We start from the raw sequence: 14,458 nt of genomic DNA, 5'->3' as shown, positions 1-14,458 counted from the left end.
GATGGCATAGGCCTGGGGCTGAAGCCCTATCCCTCACGTGGGGACACAGGACACGCTGGACACCCCTGTAGCCCGCCAGGCTCTGTGCACAGATTCGGCCTTTTAGAGAAGTCAGGGAGAGGACTGGCGTCTGGTGCTCGCCTTTGCCTGAAGCCTGCTCAGCTCTCATCTAAGTGATGCCCCCAGCCTATACATCATGACCCTGGCCTGGGTCTCCCTCAGGCACCCTCCCAACAGCCATTAAACAGGACACAGTGCTCACCCGCCAGGACCCCTCTGAAAAAACATATCTAATAAGGAGCATAGCCAAGATGCACACTGAAGTTCCAGAGCCGGCTTTTATCCTTATCAATCTCTAATTCTTCTTAGAAAATCAAGAGTTTCTTTTGGTAAACCAGACTTTTTCCATGCTTTGTTAGGAAATCCTTCTGTTTAACTGGGATGCGAGAATCTCCACTGTCACTGTTTTTGTTTTTGGCAGCACCAGGGGTTGAACCTGGGATCTTCATACTGAGCTACATTCATGGCCCTTTTTTGACAGGCTGGGCTCAAACTTGAGATCTTCCTGCCTCAGCCTCCTGCAGTGCTGAAATTACAGATGTGTAACATTACACCCAGCTCTCTTACAGAACATCAGACAATCAGTGGAGATAATTGACATTTTGTAGACAAAATGCAAGCAATAGAACCTTGTTTAAAAATAAAAAAAAAAAGAGAGGCCCTTCTATTCTCTGTGAATATGATTTCTCTCCAGGAGAGTTTAATGGTCTGGGAAGCCAGCAAAACATATAGTAGCCACAATCAGCTGAGCTCAAGACCACTGCCTAGTAAGCTTGGTTTGCAGGGTCTGACGGGGTATGTTCTACCAGGGAATTCATGCGAGAGCTTCCTGCACTTTGTTTGTTTGGGTTTTTTTGGTATTGGGGATCGAACTCAGGACCTTGTGCTTGCAAGGCAGAGGGCAGCACCAATGAGCTACATCCCTGGTCCCTCCTGTGCATTCTTAAAACACCACATTTCTAGTAATGTGCTGGGAAAGTTTATTTTTATCATATTCTATCACATGACGTCAATCACATTAAATCCTGAGCGTTTGTGCCCACAGCATCATCTGTGTCTGATGGCATCTGTGATACAGGACCCTTTGGGAAGACTTTTTTTTCCCCTCTCAAACCAAAAAGAAATTCAATGAACAGAACAGCGGGGCAGCTTCACCAACAGCCTGCTCACTTCCGGGTCTGCTCTGGGATGCTGGAGTGCACCGTGTCCAGGGGCTGCCAGTGACAATCCATGAGGGAGTCGTAGAGCTCTTCACTTCGTGCCATACATTCCTTGTTTAATTCCTCGACATTCAAAGGGAGATTTGGATCTGCAGAAGAGTGGACATGAGGAAAAGAGAGCACATACTGGGAACAGCTGAAAAAGGTCTCCAAACCTCTCCCCGCAAAAACCCCAGACATTAGCAGGAGTATGGCAGGCATGAAAGGTTACATTTTTCAAAATTCCTTTTAATAAGACTTGGAAATATAAATTTGATGATTAAATAAGTAGTATCTGGCTCCACCAGCGTCTAGATGGTGGAACAGATGGAGGAAAATGGAGACGGGAGAGGCAGTGTAGAGATGAACACCAAGCGGGGGGAAAGGCTCGGAAGGGAGATGTCCCGAGTTCCTGGCAGGAGGCGTTGCCAGATGTCGACTCCAGGACCAGGACTCCAAAAGAAGGAATGTCTAGTTAGTCAACAGACGGATGTATGCAAATCAGCCCGTACCAGGAAGAGCTGCCCTTTGTCTCTGCAGCTCGGACGGTGACAAGGGGGTGAGGGGGTTGCTATCAAGGCATCAGAACAGGGCTTTCACCCAAAGTTGCCAGGTTTCCAAGGTTTTCAAGGTCACTGACTTTTTAAATAGAATCCATCCCATTCTTCCTTGTACTGAATGAAACTGAAGCCTTTCTCCTTTGTAATCTCTGCATGCCTGGACGCACAAAGGACCGTAATTGCTACCTTCTACTCTCGGGGGTTCATGTTGATCTTTTGTGGGCTTGTTAGGGACTGAATGCTTGTGTCTGCTCCAAAATGCATCTTGAAGCCCCAACTCTCAATATGACGACACTCAGTGGTGGGGTTCTGTGGAGGTGATGGGTGTTCGTTCGGTGAGGTCACAAGGGTGGGACCCTGGTCTGATGGCATCTGTGCCTTTAGATGAAGATACCAGACAGCTTCCTCTTTTTCAAGATGCGCCTACAAAAGAGAGGTCAGCTGAGGACACCATGTGGGTGCTGCTGTCCACAAGCCAGGAAAAGCACTCTTGACAGAAACCAGACCAGCTGGAACCTGGATCTTGAACTTCCAGCCTAGAGAACCATGAGGAAGTTAAGCCATCCAGGCTGTGCTACTTTGCTACAGCGCTCCCAGCAGAAGAATCGATGCCTTTCTTATCAATCACTTCAGAGCCGAGAGTATCCACATTGCCTTTGGGAGCTGGGTTATCTGATTCTTGGTCTCTGGGTGGCCCAACCTTTTGAACAATCTTTCTTCTTAGAGCTTTTCACCATATTCCCCATTTCTAATTCTGACTCTGAACTTCTTTCTCAAAGTCATGCCCATTTGGGTGTGGCAGTGCATTCTGGGAGTCTGAGGCAGGAGGATCAGGAGTTTGAGCTCAGCCTAGGTAACTTGGTGACTCAGTAGGATAGTGTCTTAAAATAATTTTAAAAACTGGCTGGGAATGTAGCTCAATGGGAAGGACATAGGTTCAATTCCAACTACCACCACCACCACCACGACCAAAATAGATAAATCAAATAAAAATCCTGCCCCAAGCTCCTTTCCTTTAAGGGAAGCTGTTTGCGTGCTCCTTCTGAGGGGCCAGTACCAGGAAGACACACACAGGTGTAACCCATGGCTGTGAAGAGACATCAGTGTGGTCAGCTCCGAGACCCAGAGCATGTGACCCAGTTGATGCCAGTCACAGCTATAACACAAGTCTCAGAAAGAAACAGAGCCCATTTTCCCTAAAGCTGTGGGCCAGCTGGACCTGCGCTGTGTGGAGAGTGAAAACCTTCTCTCCCCACTCTGAGAGTGTGGAATTTTAGTCTGTGAAATAACCTAGCAGGAGCCAGATTAGGAGAAAAGGTATGCACAGGTATCCCATGCACAGACAGCAGAATGGAAGAGAAGTGAACACTTGGAAATCCAGTGAGCTCTGGAAGCTTCTATACACCGTCTCTTCTTCATGAGAGGAAGCAAGGGGCCGTGTAGGCAACCTGAGGGAGAGTTAATTACTGGAAAGAGCCAGGCCATGGTGGCACATGCCTGTGATCCCAGCACTTGGGAGGCTGAGGTGGGAGGACTGCTGTGAGTTGGAGGCCAGCAAAGACCTGCTTTCAAACTCAAAAACAAAATTTAAAAATGATGCAAAAAGTGAGTGGCCCTTGGGAGAACAGAGCCTGACCAGGCACAATGTCCACTTCAGCCTCCTCTCTGGAGACACAGCTGATCTTCCCTGGTGGATCAGACTCCAGTGGGGTGGACAACAGAGCCACTGCAGGATAACCTGTCTGCAGCAGAGAACAGAAGTTCAGAGGAAGCCTCTCTCTTGTTTGCTGCATCCCAAGTGCCCTTGGCTTGAAGTAATCAGCAACCAAAGGAACCCATGAGGGGACCTCTTTCCCCAAATCCTCACCACCTGGCACAGCAGCCTCTGGCCCCAGTGAACACAGCTGGTCCCGAGGTAAGGACAAAGTAGGCACCGTGCTGACCGAGGAGGGTGGCTGCCAAGGACAAGAAAGGAGGGAACAAGGACTTCCTGCTTCATGGATGCAGTTTCAGCTTTCTAAGAGGAAGAGTGCTCCAGAGAGGGATGGTGGCGATGGCTGTACAAAAGAATGAATGTCACTGCACCGGACACTTCAAAATGGCAGGGACGGTGACCGTGAACCTTCTGTGTATTTTACAATAAAAATCGGAGTGTACACTGTATTTGGAAGACCTAGTATGAAGAGCACATGCTGGAATAATATTTTGTTATCATCTCGCTTGATTCAAGCTGCTATAAAAGTGCCATGGTCTGGGTGGCTTATCAACAGCAGATGTATTTCTCACCATGCTGGAGGTCAGAAGCTGGTACGGACAGTTCCGGACAGGGCCCAGGTGGTACAGAGTGGACAGAGGAGGAGGAACCAAGCCCCCTCCTAATCCTGGAAGGATACAAGTCCTGTTCTGGTGGGCTCCATCTTCAGGGCCTCCTCCATCCCACTGCCTGTGAAAGTCACATTTCCTGAAACTGCTGTATCACCTGGGTTTAGGGGCCAACATGTGAATTGGGCGGTCACGTTAGTGGTTCTCAACATTTCGTTCATGACAGACATGTTAGGTTAAAATTAATCTCACCTGTCTCTAGTTTTCCTCCTAGCTTGTCTACAGGAAAATTGAAAATGATCCACGTGGATGAGGTGCTGCTCCAGCTGCGTGATTAGGTAACATTTACAGGGGCCTCAACTGCCTGGTGTCTTTAGGAGACCTAGGAGCTCATTAGATCTCAAACTCACGCATCCTGTGAGGTAGACATGAACCTACCTGCTGTACAGAAGGGGAAACCGACACACTGGAGAATAATTTGTCTGGAACTGCAGGGCTGGTGAGATTTGAGCCCTGGCAGTCTGGACTCAGAAAACAGCTTTACTTGCTTTTCTTCCCTCCTTTCCCACACTGCATAGATAAAGGCAGGAAGAAGAGCTCTACACCCCTCTCCTGGAACTATCAGTCCGCTCCCTGCTGAAATAAGCACCTTTGGTTCATCCGCAAATAGAGTACTAAAGACTAGAATTGCCTGACAGCAAAAGATTTCTTCAAAACATCAATTCTAAGCATTCAGCTCCTACTCATGTGTGAATCATGACAGTCACTAAGCCCAGGAAGCCGCCACAGGGAGAAGACTGCAGCTCAGGGGGACAAAGGGACCAAAGGACAGCTGACAGGAAAGAGGCACCTGCGGTATTCTCTGCATTTCTTCTCTACTTCTTTCTCTTTACTTACAGTGAAAGCAAAAACACTTTCTTTCCTTCCTCAAACAAGACACTTTCAGAACCAGGCTCTTTCCCTTGGCAGACAAACATTGTTCTGCTCAGGACAGGTGAAGAACTACAGGAAACACTGTCACTAGAGTGCCCCTGCCAGGTCCCCAGGAAGCAGCAACCCAGAGGGAAACAAGGAAGCCACCGCCACAGCCTCTTTTTTTTTTTTCCCTCTTTAAAAAAAATGCTAGGTGTAGTGGTACACACTTGTAATTCCAGCAGGAGTAGTGAAAGTTTGATCCCAGCCTGGACTACTTAGCAACTTAGCACAAATCTGCCTTAAAATAATAAATTTAAAAGGACTGTGATGTGATTCGATGTGAAGATCCTAGAGTCAATCCCCAGTCCTAAATAATGAGGAGCCAAGGCAGGAGGCTCACAAGTTCAAGGCCAAGCTGGGCAACTCAGAGAAGGCCTCGTCTTGAGTAAGAGGTATGATAGAGCTCAGGGGTGGAATGCTGGCTTGAGTATCTGTAAACCCCCCAGGGCCAATCCCCAGGACACTAATCAGTCAATCAACAAATTAATAAATCGGGCTGCAATAGTAGGGCAAATGCATAGCTTGCACAAGGCCCCAGGTTCTGTCCCAGCACCCAGAGGAAAATGTCACTAATCCTGCCTTCACCTGTCTTGTGCTGAGACTGGGTGGTTTGTGTGTTTGGTGCGCTTTCCTGAGGTGGGCAGGCCCAAGCCTGGAGGGCTGTGTGTGGCGAGGGACTTCCTGCTGCCTCATCCCAGAACAGAAAACGAAAGGGTAGGAGTGAGGGGGCCGGGGTGGGGAGGCTGGACTCATCCTCCTATCAAGCACCTGCACCTGTGTAGCTGCAGCCTCTGCTCAGGAGGACTCCACTATCCCATCCATAGTCACAGTCACCTCTTCAATGTCCCAGCTCCTAGCTGGGTGTGGTGGCACACGCCAGCACTCCAGGTGGCTGAGGCAGAAAGGTGGCAAGTTCAAGCTCAGCCTGGGCAACTTAGTAAAATCCTGTCTCAAAAAAGTAAAGGGCTGGGAATGTAGCTCCATGCGAAGACCTTGGGTTCAACTTCCATGTGGGTTCCACCTCTCAACAGTCACACTGGTTGTAAATAGATATTTAGAACACAAGAACTTTAGGGGACGCGTTGAAACCATAGCTAATCTTATAGTCTAACCTTAAGATGAAAACACACCTTCAAGACTACATAATATCTTTTGTACTGTTTGAGAATGTGCCCATTTCCCCATACTTCAGAAAGGCCCTTAGCGATAGCTCAACTGACATGGACCCCACTGGAATGGTTGCATCGAAAACAGGACAAATGACAAGAGAATGGCTTCAGCAATCTATGCTGGAATGTTCCACACGGCTCTCAGTTCCTAGAAAGTCCACTGAATAAGTGAGGAACCTAGGCACAGGGTTTTGTTTCCAACCACTGGACCACAATGTTTTTGGTTACCTTCTAGTGAGTCTTCATCTTGGCCTTCAGCTGAAAACTTGGTTGTCAACTTGGTTTCCTACAGAGAAAAATCAATATCTGAAGGAAAAGAATCACTTTACTAACATTTACTACCAATAAATGCTTTCTTGGAAAAGAAAATCTAGGTCTCTAAAATGCTAAAATCCCTTTATAACAGATTCACCTAAGTTCTGATGAGAAAAATCTTTAATCTAACATTGTAACTGTGAAATGGGTGAACTGAGTCAAAAGAAAAACTGTCACAAGGAAGGAACAAGCCTGCCAAAGGCCAGTGGCCTCTCTGTAGCTGCTGAGAACTCCCTGGCATCCTAGTGCCTGGGCTGGAAGCAAACAGAGAGCCGGCATCGAGACTTCTTCCTATAGCAGATGCCCATTTGACCCCAGAGCTCTGCCCTCCCTGCAGGTGACAATCTGCAAAGTCTCCTCCTGGCCCTCAACAAATAGGGCTTTGCTAAGGGAGAGGACAGTAAGTACCCAGGAAATGCAGAGCCTGCAGAACAGCAAAGCAATCAATCTTAACCTAACAAGAGGAGTAAATTCACCCCAACACACACCTTGGTTAATTGACTCAGACTCTGTGGGCTCTGCCTCAACAGCACCTGTTTTCATGGCTGCTGCTTTCTATGTACCTGCTGGGACGCTCCTCTTTAAGTCTGTGCAGCTGTTCCAAGAAAGCATCCCATGCAGGAAAGTTGCATTCGCTCCCAGCACCCATGAACTTAATTAAGCCTCCCTTTGCTACTAAGATTGAGATGATACTGAGAGCCAAAGACCCACAACCTCTTTTGTCAGTCTGAAAGTATGCCTCCCTTTCGCTCTGAAATATGTCCTGGTTTGGAAAATAAGCCATGCATTTACCATAACTATTATTATGCCATCTATCTCTTTTTGATTTTTACTTAGAAATGGCTAAGACCATCAGAATCTGATTAAAGAAGCTCTTTCTTATATGTACTACAACATTCAAATCATCTCTTACTTCCTCCTTTTTGCTTTGAGCTCTGGCAACTGGGAATCCATCCTGTGTGGCCAAAATTGGGGAAGCAGAAACTATGGAGACAGCATTCTCTCTGGCCAAAAGCTACCAGGGTAGTCTGCTTCAGACCGTCTTTGAAGATGTGTATAAATGGCCTTCCTCAGCTTGGGAGACCAAGGAAGTTGTGCTGATGGACCCCGAAGACCTGAGAATCATTCTAAAGACGTCTACTTCCTCTAAGGCACATCACAATGTCAAAGATTAAGGAAGAGGTCTCTTGGGGACCTAACCCCTTAAATTGGGAAGCCAAGGACATGGTGTCATAGCTAAGGACAGGCATACTACAGTGGGGGGCAAAGTTATGGCATCTCATAGAGGACACACTTCATTAGAGAAACCACAATGAGGACACAGAGTGCAAGACCCACCACAGAGCCTCATCCTCCACATTTTGCTGATTGGCTTCTCAGTCAAGAACACTAACCAGGATGGGAGGCAGACAGCACAGTGCGGTAGCCACAGCCACAGAATATATTTCTAGTTCTTAAATTAATAAATGCTATGGTGATAATATAACTAGAATATGGGACACAAATTCTAGAAATTTAGAATGTGCCAACAAAACTGGCTCAAAGAAGAGTTAGGAGAGTGAGAAAAAAAGGATGTTAATTTTTTTTAATGTCTTCATGAGTGGAAACATTTTTTAAAAACTGTAATTTTAGAATCTGATAATATACTCATACCCATACCACCTTATTTAAAGATGTAACTGTAACCACTAAATGAAAGAGAAAAAAAGAAGTAGTGAAAGGAAGAATGTTGCGCTAAGACCTCAGGCAATGGTTAAGTGACAATCTTGAACATCTGCTAAAAGGGAAAAGCCCATGCTAAATTAAAAGGAAAGAAGAAAAGGCAACAAGATTTTATGCACGAGGCACACCTAAAACAGAGTTTAAAAATGGAAAATGGAAGTTTAGTGAAAAACCTATCAAGCAAATGTTAAGTTTGACAAACCAAGGGTCTAGGTATTAAATTCAACACTGGTGTTCTGTCCCCGGTTATCACAGAGCATCACAGGTATACCAGGGAAGAAGCTGGAGAGAAAGGCCCCACCCTTTCAACTGCAGAGTGCTAATTTCCTCAACCTGTGAATATTTATGCAGTCCAGTAAAGGGGACGGAAAAAATAGACACAAATCAGCACCCAAGCCACGGCACATGACACCAATGAGTGTCCTAAAAGATGTTTCCCCCCTCAACAACAGACCAATATCTCCCTGTCAGATTGTTTAATACACAAAAGAACAAGAGAAACTTGGGCAGGCCTTTTGGTAAGTACATTTTGAATGTTACATCCTCCAATTTAGCTCTTCCACATCCAGAAATGTACTCTCAGCAAAAAACAAAAAAACCAAAACATCCAAGCCAATGTTGGAAGACAGGTAAAAGGAAGTTTATTAAAGTGCTAAAACATTTCAAATGTCAGTTAAGGGATGAGATAAAAACCACAGACTGCCTAAAGAAGTTGGGGTTTTCCCCTATGCTCAGGATTGAGCCACATACTAAGCAGGAAGTCTAACAATGAATTACACCCACCCCGCAGAGGGGAATTGTTAGGGTCTTTAAAACACGACCCTTAAATCTCTAAGCAGAATCAAGCAGCAAACAAGCCAGCACTTACCACATAGCCCACACTTAAAGCCCCACTGTGCCACCCCTATAGAAACAAACCCAGCACCACAGATATAGCAAAAACACGGCGGGGGGGCACACCAAAAGGCTTCCATCCATTCCAATGGTGCTGTCCTCCCTGTGGGGAGGGGACGAGGGAAAATGGGGGTGTGTGGTGGAGTTTTCCCTCTTGTTCCGGTACATCTTCATGTGGCTTCCCTTTAGTAATCAAAGTAGTAACCCGGCTTTCTAAAGTGTGTTCATGCTATGGCCAAAACCAGAAGCCACTTCCCGTCCTAAATGTTAAAAAAATAAAATCTGTTTCATGATGACAATCTAAAATTTAGGAAGCCAAGATGTTCTCAGGGGTAAGAACACTTGTCTCGCACAGGCAAGGCCCTTGGTACCATTCAAAATTAGCAGCAAAAAATTCAGCCAGAATCTTTCATCCTATTATTGTGTTTCTGGAAGAGAGTGAGGATTTAAACTGTTTGCAAGCCAAAATGTCTCAGACTATCCATATGGCCAAATAGAATAAAATGTGTACATCAAATGTGTGCAAAAGCTTTCAGGGTTTTTAAAACTATCAAGTCTGGTATTAAAACATTATAGGCAGCTAAAATTCGATGCAAATTAATAGGCAGTCAAGCAGGAGTGGGCCCTTGGGAGAGTCAATGCAAAAGACAGGAAGACACCAATACTGTGGCTGGAGGCACATCTGAGGGAGGCCAGGCCTCAAGACAAAGATGCAGTGACCAGGCCTACATGTCTGTTCTGTGATTGATATCTCCTGGTCCCGTGAAGTCCAGACAGACATCAGTCACCCAGGTGGATGACCAATCAAACAGGTGGTGACAAGAGCATTTGGACCCATCCCTTGCCAAAAATGCCTTTGTTCTTTCCATGTACGCTTGCTACGTGACTGGCTTCCCTATTGGATCAGTATTGGCTAAGAAGCTATACTTGTACTTGTAGAAGTTGGTGAGAGTTTCACCCACATTGTACCCACACTGTGACTTTGCTCTATAAATCACCCCTGACAAAGGGCCTCAGTGGCCACCCACTTCCGGGACCCCTTCTCTCTCTTAGTAAATTTGGCCTACTCTTAACCACCAGTGTCTTTTGGAATTCATTGATTTCAGGGAACGTGAACTCAGCACATCTGACATCCAGCAGGTTGGGAGTTGTACGTCCTATATCTCAAACAGAACCAAACAGGCTGTGGGAATCTGAACAAGTGTGCACAGATAGGTAAAGAGAGAGAGGAAAATGATGTTTGCATTACTGGGCATGGGGTCACAAGATGCACCTCAGCAAGGCTTACCTGGGGCGTCACTGAAGTTCCAGCTGGGTGCATGGCCACCTCGTACATAAAAGGCTCAGGTCCACTTCCAGCCACTGCATAGCTGTAGCTGTACCTGGACTGAGTGTAAAAGCCCGGGGGCTGCTCATACCACACGTCATAGCTGTGATCTTGGCCAGGCTGGAGCTCCAGCTTCTCTCTAAGGGTGGAGCCAAGAAGACAGTAATGATGACCAGCACCAATCAGGGCGCATTCACAACAATCCTCTTTTTCTGTTTTTTTCTGGGGAAACTGGGGGGTTGAGATAGGATCTCACTATGCTGTCTAGGACTTGCAGCCATACTGCTTCAGCCTCCAAGTGTAGGGATGACAGACTTGTACCCCTACACCTAGCTCAACACCCTCCCTTTATCCAGGAAATTTCAAGTAACAGTGACTTCTGCTTCATCTGCTCAAAAACATTTATGTTTTGCTCAAAGCTGCCAAAAGGACTGTGTTAGTTAGAATCCCAATTGCTTTCATTTTCATTCAAAGTAGGGGGGGAAAAATCCACTCACCTTTGCCAGTAGTAGTAATAGTTATTTTCTTGGGCTGTACCAAATTCTGCAAAGTTCTGCCACCTGGCCATTTATGCAGAAACTTTCCAAAAAACACACAGCTTTTATTCCTGTGTCAAAAACTGTGAACTGGTGGACGACCCTCTCCCAACGCCTCAGGGAGTTATGTAGGTGGAGGGACTATGAGCCGTGAGGAATTATGGGTCATGGGGCCTGGGAGTTAATGGCTCGGCTTTCCTGAAAACTGGGCAAACGTGTGGGCAGAAGCAGGGATGTATTGTGGCCACCTGGGGGGACTCTGCTCCTCCCCCAAGTGTCAGGTCTGGGTAATCAGCGTGTGTGAACGTGCATGCTTGTTCAACTATGAAGAACCCAGATGTCTCCACTGCACATGCTGCGATAATAGATAGGTTTTAATAACTAAGCCCTGGGGGCCGGGGATTTAGCTCAGCGGTTCGGTGGCCTGCCTTGCAAGCGCAAGGACCGGAGTTCAATCCTCGGTACCAAAAAAAATAAAAATAAAAAACTAAACCCTTAGGACAAATATTGCAGTCTGATGTTTCCTTCCCTTTCATCTGCTAACAATAACTATTGGAACCAACACCTGGTGGTTTTCTTTTTAATCTCCTGCAGGTTGAAATCTTTATTCCAATCAGCTGCAAGAGGTGGAGAAGCCCACCCCGCTACATCAATACAGGTACAAGTTAAAACTTAAAGAAATATTTCCATTGTTTAGGCTTTTTTTCCTTCTGTTTTTAGAGGTATCAGGGATTGAATCTAGGCCCTTGCCATTGACCTACAACCCCAGCCCTTTTCTCACTTTTCAGTTTTGAAACTTGCCCAGGTGGTGCTTGAATTTGTGATCCTCTTGCCTCAGCCTCCCAGAGTGCTCGGATAACAGGAATGCACCACCGTGTTCAGCCATTATTGTTCAGTTTTTTTTTCTTAAGGGAAGATGAAGTATGCTGACGCCAACAGTACTGCAAACTTTAGCATATTTAAAATGGAGACTCAGCCATGCATGCTGGTGCCTACCTTGTAATCCCAACACTAGGAAGCTGAAGCAGGAGGATCACAAATTTGAGCCCAGCCTAGGCAACTTAGGAAGTTGGTGAGACCCTGTCTCCAAATACAAAATGGGTTTGGGGATGTAGCTCAGTGCAAAAAGACCCTGGGTTCAATCCGCAGTACGGTAATTAAATAATAAATAAAATGGTGATTCTACAACAGATTTGGAAAGCAGCCTCAGATTCTACAATTCTACCTGGCTCATCCCACTTTAAGCAGCAAACTAGCACAAAGCTTCAAAACTTAATTTTGGGAGTGAATAAGGGCATTTATGGTTTGGCCATTCCTCTGTAGCTTAGTAATTGTTCTGCTATTTAAATGCCTAGTGTGTTACATATTTACCTGCAATGTGAAGGATAATAACCACGCTGAGGGGCCAGGGATTTGGCTCAGTGCTTCCGCCGCCTGCCTTGCAAGTGCAAGACCTGAGTTCAATCCCCAGTATCAAAATTAATAATAATAACAACCATGCTGAGTTCAGACCATTTAACCACTCACCACTGATTTTTATTTTTTATTTTTTATTTTTGTACTAGGGATATAACTGGGGACCTTGTGCTTGCAAGGCAGATGGCGGAACCACTGAGCTAAATCCTCGGCCCAGTTACTCAGCATTTACTCACTGAGCTCCTGCACAGAAGGCAGGGCCATTGCCATTGGTGATGGAGTGGCGCTTGGAGTCTGGAATTTCCTTGTCTTCGAGGGAGATGTTGATTAGAAGCTGAGGCAGAATGCTGGGTGCCACCCAGTGTTGGTTCCTTTTCTTCCTTAATAACAGAACCCTGAGCCAGGCGTGGTGGTACACACGTGTAATCTTAACCATGCAGGAGGCTGAGGCAAGAGGATTGTGAGTTTGGGGCCAGGCTGGACAATTTAATGAGACCCTGTCTCAAAAATACAAAGAGCTGGGATGTAGCTCAAGGCAAAGGCCCTGGGTTCAATCTCTGCAAAAACAAAAATCAAACAGAACCCTGATTTTATTTGGAGGGGGCAATAGGCCCAATAAAAAAAAGACTGTATTTCCGGTCAGATGGCTGGCCTGGCTAAGCTATAAATGAAGCCTTTAGAAAGGGACTGGGAAAAGCTATGTGGACAAAGGGCCTTTGCTCAATGGAGGTCTTTTGTCCCCCACCTTTCCCTATACCTGCTGCAGGGACTACAGCTGCGATACCCCGAGATAAAACAACTGCAGCTGTCTTGCACGAGGAGGGGGACATCAAATGGGGAGTCATGCACAAGTACACCCAGCCCTGACACTCAGCTTGGCCAAGATCCTCCTGATGCGGAACCTCTTCTCAGGCCCACCTGTGTTCTTTTGTTTACAAAATCCACTTGTAGCCAAAGAACTCTGCTCAGTCAGTTTGGCCAGAACCCCTTTCCCTGGGTACCTGACTCTATCGGACAGTTTCTCACCCTCCATGCTCACCTGCTGTCTGATCATCCCAGCTGGGCTTCTGCGATCTTCAGCAAGAATCCCGTTGGGTTGGTGTAGCCAGAATCCCCCTTCCCACGGATGTTTTCCCTTAGTCATTTCCCATCCAGTGACACCTACTACACCTGGCTGTGTTCCTATTTGGCCAGGTTGTGTTGGGCATGGAGCCTGACTGCTCCACCACAAGACCCGACCGTCCATCACCATACCAGCGGTGTGGGCCTAAGCCCTCCTTCCTACTGTGCTTTGAGGAGACCCCAGGAAAGTCTTCTGTCAATCTGGACAAGCATAGATCCCTGACTACTGTATACTTACTCCACCAGCCCTACACTGTCCTACTTCCCAGTTTCTTTTACTTAATGTTTTGTTTAAGTCACTGGGTTATTTTTTCTTTTGAGTTTTTAAGACAGAGTCGCACTGTGTAGCCCAGGCTGGCCTCAGGCTTACATCAATCCTCCTGCCTCAGTCTCACAAGTGCTGGTATTATAGCCATGTGCCAACACACCCAGGCCACTACTGTTTTATTATATCAAGTTAAACAATTCTGAACTACTATAGCAGCTCAGACATCATCCAATAAAATGTATTGGTTAAGGATCCTTTCTTTAGTGTTTTTCCTTATCATTTTACTATAGCAGTGAAGTCAGAAAGAAATTAATATACAGTCAGAGAGGGACTGAGCTCTCAAGGAAGTCAGCAAAAAATAAATAAATGAAGACATCAGAATTGTGGCTGGAGGCACATCTGAAGACCAGGCCTCAAGATAAAGATGCAATGGCGGGGCCTACACGGCTCCCTAAGGGATAAGTACTACTCCAGAACTATACTGTAATGTCATCACTTTGTCCAGGAAGTCCAGGTGGGCATCAGTCGCCCAGGTGGTGACCAGAGCATCCAGAGCCATTGCTTTCCCAAGAT

General features: G+C 46.3%; 1 protein-coding gene across 3 annotated transcripts; it reads right to left on the bottom strand.

The window, feature by feature from the left end:
• Positions 1–723: 723 nt before the first annotated feature.
• On the bottom strand, positions 724–13,912 carry CUNH6orf52 (chromosome unknown C6orf52 homolog). Of its 3 annotated transcripts, XM_033761923.1 has the most exons (5): positions 13,535–13,912; positions 11,041–11,122; positions 10,505–10,682; positions 6,514–6,571; positions 724–1,369 (listed from the first exon to the last, which is right to left on the bottom strand). In XM_033761923.1, the coding sequence occupies exons 2-5, from the start codon at positions 11,109–11,111 to the stop codon at positions 1,227–1,229; spliced, it is 450 nt and encodes a 149-aa protein (XP_033617814.1). In that variant the 5' UTR covers positions 11,112–11,122; positions 13,535–13,912; the 3' UTR covers positions 724–1,226. The 3 variants fall into 3 exon arrangements, with proteins under 3 accessions (XP_033617814.1, XP_010621145.1, XP_033617815.1); XM_010622843.3 differs by lacking the exon at positions 13,535–13,912 and having other exon boundaries at positions 11,041–11,315; XM_033761924.1 differs by lacking the exons at positions 724–1,369; positions 13,535–13,912 and adding an exon at positions 3,369–4,298 and having other exon boundaries at positions 11,041–11,406.
• Between the last annotated feature and the right edge of the window lie 546 nt (positions 13,913–14,458).

This window comes from Fukomys damarensis, unplaced genomic scaffold, assembly GCF_012274545.1.
Source record: "Fukomys damarensis isolate Sample0158 unplaced genomic scaffold, DMR_v1.0_HiC HiC_scaffold_10, whole genome shotgun sequence".
Lineage (NCBI taxonomy): Eukaryota > Metazoa > Chordata > Mammalia > Rodentia > Bathyergidae > Fukomys > Fukomys damarensis.
The sequence above is the reverse complement of the archived record's forward strand: the minus strand, read 5'-3'. Positions and strand labels throughout refer to the sequence as shown.

Coding starts and splice junctions, on each gene's coding strand:
- CUNH6orf52 (XM_033761923.1), bottom strand. CDS start 11,111: ATGGCCAGGTGGCAGAACTTTGCAGAATTTGGTACAGCCCAAGAAAAT. Junction 6,572..10,504: donor GAACTTCAGTGACGCCCCAG/GTAAGCCTTGCT, acceptor TTTTCTCTGTAG/GAAACCAAGTTGACAACCAA. Junction 1,370..6,513: donor AGATGAAGACTCACTAGAAG/GTAACCAAAAAC, acceptor ACTCTTCTGCAG/ATCCAAATCTCCCTTTGAAT.